General features: G+C 50.2%; 1 protein-coding gene across 2 annotated transcripts; it reads left to right on the top strand.

Moving 5' to 3' along the window:
* The first annotated feature begins 2,385 nt into the window (after positions 1-2,385).
* Positions 2,386-5,781, top strand: phospho1 (phosphoethanolamine/phosphocholine phosphatase 1). 2 transcript variants are annotated; one of them, XM_029254353.1, is made up of 3 exons: positions 2,386-2,480; positions 3,086-3,116; positions 4,285-5,781. In XM_029254353.1, the coding sequence occupies exon 3, from the start codon at positions 4,396-4,398 to the stop codon at positions 5,239-5,241; it is 846 nt and encodes a 281-aa protein (XP_029110186.1). In that variant the 5' UTR covers positions 2,386-2,480; positions 3,086-3,116; positions 4,285-4,395; the 3' UTR covers positions 5,242-5,781. The 2 variants fall into 2 exon arrangements, with proteins under 2 accessions (XP_029110186.1, XP_029110185.1); XM_029254352.1 differs by having other exon boundaries at positions 2,386-2,538.
* The last annotated feature ends 453 nt before the right edge of the window (positions 5,782-6,234 follow it).

Raw genomic sequence — 6,234 nt, 5'->3', positions numbered from 1 at the left:
GTTCAAGACCCTTTCGCAGCGCAGTCAAAGTGAAATCACTACAAGCCCTCGCCTCTTACACTCTTGTGACATTGTGTATTTTACTCTGCTTCTGTTGTCATACAACTGTGTGATTTTAATTTTTTTTGTGGAGTCAAAGAGGAAATCCTGGGCCTTTGTTGGCAATGTACATTTGACAGACTTTCTGTGAAAGGTGTAAGTAAAATAAGTGGTTGTAACAGGATGCGGAAGCACATGAAGGTAATGCAAGCAGTTAAACTCTCAGCACAGCAGTACAAAAAGCACCACAGCGGCTTCGTTTGGCCTCTGGTCCATCCTTCTACGTCACACTGACCGTGCTGATGGAGATGAAAGCAGACACATTCCACGCCATGCCTCGGACACAAGTTCTTTTGTTCGTGAGGCCTGTTGCAGGGCACACCATCACAACCACAAGGACAGGGCGCAGCAGGTCAAGCCTGAGTGTCTGCTTCCTAGCGTCCCACTCAACTCAAACTCATGGCTGCTGGTGCAAGGGGAGCCTTTTGTCACTGCTTCCCCCCACTCTCAGCTGGAGCCCGGCTGGGTTTGTGGTGAGACCTTGGAAGTGACCTAGCTATATGGTTGGTAGAGAGACCAGACCTGGATACCTTTGTACCATGGCCACATTTCCTCCTCTAATGTGGCTCAGGAGAGAACCATCACCCCCTCTCTCTTTGGACTGTGGTGCTGCTTAACTTACTCAGGGAGTGGTCTTTCAGTGATCCTTGAAAACTGAGTTCATTTATGTGAAATCAGTCAGTCAGTAGAGGGCAAAAGGGTTGGGGGGAGAAGCATGTTTAAAAACAAGCTGAATGTGTGGTGAAGGTGAACAAACCTCCCGAATGATGCCATACGTGTTAGACAAAGAATGCAAACTTGCATCCCCGTGGCAGTATGTGTCCCTGGAGCTGGAACAGGCTCACTGGCAAGAGATGTCTCTCTGATCTTTGGAGTGTATGTCTGAAGCCCCCATGTACCCTATGACCCCAGTGCCATCCACACGTCGGCCTGCTCCTGGGCATGGCTTTATCTGCAGGGCAGGTGCATTTTTAATGTTTTCTATCTTACCAGCCAGACTTTTAATTTTAATTTAAATGTTTCTACTGTATTATCCAGTCCCTAGAGTGTGGGCAGGCTGAGATAAGCTGCAGAGTGGAATCTGTCCAAGCTTTGAGGAGCACAGTGGTAGGTATCTGAACACTGAGTCATAGCTGTCTGTTTGTGTGAGTGGGTGGAGGGGGGAGGGGGGGGTGAGCTGGAGCGGTAATGATGCACCAGAGCTGCTGTCCTCTCCTCCTTCCCCCGCACTTCCACAGGATGAGAATAGTATCTCGGCATCTTGCCTCTCGGAATCCGGTCTCGAAGTGGGTGGGTGGAGAGGAGCCGCTCTGGGGGAGATGAAGAGGGTGGGGGAGGCCACCAGAGAGATGTTAGTGTGGGAATAGTGGTGCGCTGATGAGTACTTAAAACACTTACTGCTCATCCCCTTCAGAAACCAAACCATCTTCCATAGAAAAAGAGGTGGTGATGAATTCTCTCAGGACCCTTTTTTATGTTTATTCATTCTGCTAATGCTTTTCTCCAAACACACATTCACTGTTAAGCCACTTGCTTATTTACACAATTATACCACTGGGCACTTTTTACTCTCAGGGTGAGTACTTTCCTCCACCGTACTGCAACGGGTGCAGGGATTCAAACGTGGTCCTTCAAGTGGACGGAATCACTTCTAACCACTGTAACACCTGCGGGCCTTAACCTAGCAAACCACTAACATGCATAACCTGCCACCCCCTCTGTCCTCTACAGATTTATGGGCTGGATGTTTTAGGGTTTGGGATAGGAGTGACAAGGACAGTCCAAGGGTTAGCTGCTTGCTCGTTCGAAGGGTGCGGTAGTATCTTTCCGCTTTGGGTTGTTTCATAACGGGCTCAGTAATCAGTACTTATAATAAATCACTCAATCCAAGCCGGTGCTACCTCGAGTCACAATTTAACCCGCTCCTGATCGAAACCAGCCACGAGGCAGTTTTTGCCTGCAACGTAAACGGATCGGTGAGACGCAAGAATGTGTCCAGTCTTTTAAGCGAAGTGTTGGGAATCAAACTAAGGGGGTTAGACTGTCCGCTTCGCTCGGAAAAGGGGAGCCCCGTTTTGCCAGGACGCGTCTCTCAGGGAGTCCTCGCAAGCGGCCGTCCCCATGGGAACGGCTTCTCATTCGCTGGTGGTCGCCATGGCTACCGCCTCCTATTGGCCGGCGATTCTTCATACTGTTCACCATTGGCCCATCGACCCTGACGTCACCGGAGCAGCCGCTGTCCATGCCTTCTGCAGCCTTTAAAACGATTCGGAGGGACAGCTTTACCTTCCGAGCTCGTGTGCGTGTCTGTGTTGCGTGTGTGTTTGCGACGGACCCTGCAGAACCCGGGGACCGAACCCTCCATGAGAACTTCTCTAAAGGTGGATACAGCGCGGGATGTGCTTTAAATTTACACCACTGGTGACTGGGTCGCATCCAGTACGTGCCTCTCCGTCGCTTTGCATCTCATCTGCCAATAATTAAATGAGTCTTTTCGCGAATATTTTCTAGTGGCAACATAATAATTGAGGCGCTAGAAATATTCACTCGATCTATATTCCAAAGCTGCAAAAAAGGACATCCCGTCTCGGCTGCATCATCTGCTGATATGATCATCATGATGATGTGCCCGAGCGTTTGATGATGCCGCGTAATAATATTCATGTGACGCTGTGACTGTCATCATGTGAACAGTATGCAATGGGGGTGATATGCTGCACAAACGAATGAATGGATGAATGGTGGCAGCGGCCGTCTTGTTGATGTGTTGTGCGCGAGGGAGCCGCGCGACTTTGCGCAAAAAGTCCGATCCGTTCGCGCTGCAGTGTCCTTGCGGCGCGGGGTTAACGTGACCTTCGTCACACCTACATGATGTTACGTTTGATTTGGGACAAAAGTTACAAAGTATTGTGTTCGCAGGTCATAGCGGTCCGGTTGTCGAGGATCCTTCACACGTTTATGCGCTTTATTTCTTTTCACTTTCCAGATGAGCTGGAGGGCAACGCGGTAAATTCAAGGTATGTGACTGACTGCTTGCCGCTGACTCAACATTGCACTGCGCTCTCATCCTCATATTTACCTGGCTGCTCCCTTTCACATGTGGAAATGCTGCTTTTTATTCAGTTTTCTTTCTGTTTCAATGTATATACAGTGCGATTATGGCAATAAAAAATCAATGGACCCCAGCAAATTAACATAAATTATACTCTCTTTCATAAACTAGAACAATATGATGTGATATATGTAACATTAAGTCATTTATTTGCTGAGATCGGGGGTTTTTTTATTTTTGTAGACATTTTAAATTTTAACACGAGATGGAATTTAGGACCCTGCCATTGAGCAGATGCTCCAGGGTCTGTGGACTTGTGGTCGAAGGGATGTTCCTTCAGTGCTTCCCATCTCACAGATGGTCTGTTACACTCCTCGCATTCTGTAAATCTCAAGTGCCTGATTTCAGGCTTTCGTTACACGAGAAGGACCTGGAAGGGATCATCGCCTTTTCCCCTGAAATTCCACACTGCATGCAGCAGATTTTAATTCCGACAGATGTCATACGTGGCACAGGTGCTACAGTTTTACATTTGGGTTGAGAGCGTTCTGTAGTGGTGATATCATCGCTGACATGTGTATGTAACCAGAAGGGAAATGATCAGACATAAAGGCTGCAGGATCCCTCTACTTCGTGGGGTCCAACTTAAATATTAAAATGGAGCAGTCTCACGGCGACCGGTTCTTAGAGGCCATTTTTGTCACTTTGGTGTCTTGTGTCACTCGTGAAACGTCAAGTTCGGAGGGTGTTGCTAAAGCCGAAGGGGAGAAACAAGATCCTCTGGCACCAGTGACCAAAGGGAGGGCACTTGCTGCGTTCAGCCATCACCGATGGCTTCCTCACGGGTCACCTGGTAGCTGTGCTCTTCTGGCAGTTTAGGGCTGCAGATCCGAAATTATAGCTCCGGTCTCTTGAGTTACAATTCATTCTCGCGTGTCTTGTAGCATAACTTATTTATAATAAGTTGTGTTTGCTTTGGATGTGAGTTGGCCATGAAAAACCACTTATGTTTTTTTTTTTTCTTTTCCCTCCATTTTTCCTGTATCTGTTCTTATTCCTGCTTCCATCCTCATATCTTTACTACTGTCCAACTCCTCTTCCACCTTGAACCCTTGTAAATGAACCTTTCCCAGAATCCCCGTCTGCGTCCCCTTGTTTTTCCCAAGAGGGCAAACAGCGCCGAGGGGAACAAGAAGGAGGAGGAAGAGAGAAGCCAGGAGCAGTAAGCGCTGCGGCGGCCCGTCATGAAGGACTACGTGTTCAACTGCTGTTTTCTCCCACCTCCTCCCCCAGGTGAGGTGGAGGTGGAGCCGTCGTCGCGGCGACGCGGCAACATGGCGGCGGCCCCCCCGCACAAGCCCTTCCTTATCTTCTTTGATTTTGACGAGACCATCGTGGACGAGAGCAGCGATGACGTGGTGGTGCAGGCGGCTCCGGGGCAGCGTCTCCCGGCTTGGCTGAAGGACACGTACCAGCCGGGCCACTACAACGAGTACATGCAGCGGGTGCTGGCCTACATGGCGGAGAAGGGCGTGACGGAGCAGGCCATCCGCACGGTCATCGAGAAGATCCCCGCCTCGCCCGGCATCCTCGCCCTCTTCCAGTACCTGCGCACCCGGCCGCAGGACTTCGAGATCGTGCTGGTGTCCGACGCCAACACGTTCTTCATCGAGACGTGGCTGCGGCGCGCGGGGGCCCGCCACCAGTTCCTGAAGATCTTCACCAACCCGGCCTCCTTCAACGAGGACGGCCGCCTGCTCCTGGGGCCGTACCACGCGCACGGCTGCCCCCGCTGCCCTGAAAACATGTGCAAGCAGGTCATCGTGCGGGACTACCTGGCCAGGCGGACTCAGGAGCGCGGGCGCCCCTTCCAGCGAGTCTTCTACGTGGGCGACGGCGCCAACGACTTCTGCCCCTCGCTCATCCTGGGCCCCCGCGACACGGCCTTCGCCCGGCAAGACTACCCCATGCACAAGCTCATTGTGGAGAAGGTGACGACGCAGCCGGCTGACTTCAAGGCCACCGTGGTGCCCTGGGCAAGCGGGGAGGATGTGGTGGCGCGTCTCAAGAAGGTGGTGGAGGAGAGGTGAAGCGGCGCGCTGCATCGGGTGGCACGCTTTCCACACGCCGCCAGTCTGACACAACAGACCCAACGCACACCACACACCCGCACAGGCAGACATCCTCAGACGCAGTTCAGTCACGGGCGGCATCCGTCCCACATTATAGCCACGTGTCCGATGCAGAGTCGCGGTGGTCCGGAGCCTATCCCGGAAACGGGGTTCGCGACAGGGTGCGCCCTGGACGAGACACCGCTTCGTAGTAAATGCAGTGAGAGAGGGACACGGTGAGGACACAAGCGAGGACTCGGCTCTTGTCCCTCTCGCACTCCGTCTGCTGCCAAATACATAAGCACAAGTTCACAACTGTGACCTCATTGGGACGAAGATCTCCGTCCACGAGTCCTTCTTACCCAAGGGCTGAGACTGGGGATCGGAACCCAACTTGACCCGGGACCAAAGTTCAGCTCGCAGACCGAGCTCACGCAAAACACTCATGAAATCGTTTTCACTGATCTGGACCAGGTCAGGTCCCTTCCAACAGTTATTCTTATTATTATTATTATTATTATTATTATTTAGCTCATGCCTCAGTCCAAGGCAGCTTACAATATTAGCTTTGCATCTTAAGATATTTACAATGATTTACCCATTTATATAACTGGGTATTTCTTACTGTATCAGTTCAAGGTAAGTACCTTGTTTAAAGGTTTTAGGTGGAAGCAGAGATTCAACAGTGGTTCCTAAGATTGGAAGGGAACTGTTTTAACCACAGCGCCACCTGCTGTCCTATTAACACTTTTATGGGCTTTTTTTTTTTTTTTTTTTTTTTTTTTTTTGCCAGACAGGTTGAAAAATTACAAGCCAGCCTGGATTGTAACTCTGGAATCTGCTATTGAATTATAAATGTTTCAACATCAGTTATGTGTTAGCACCGCCACCTGGATTGTGTTTATAGCAATAAATATTAGGCAATAAAGTCTGTATTAATTTTTATTGCAAATTAAGAAAGATCCGATCAAT

The sequence above is a fragment of the Scleropages formosus genome, chromosome 8, assembly GCF_900964775.1.
Source record: "Scleropages formosus chromosome 8, fSclFor1.1, whole genome shotgun sequence".
Taxonomy (NCBI): Eukaryota; Metazoa; Chordata; class Actinopteri; order Osteoglossiformes; family Osteoglossidae; genus Scleropages; species Scleropages formosus.
The sequence above is the reverse complement of the archived record's forward strand: the minus strand, read 5'-3'. Positions and strand labels throughout refer to the sequence as shown.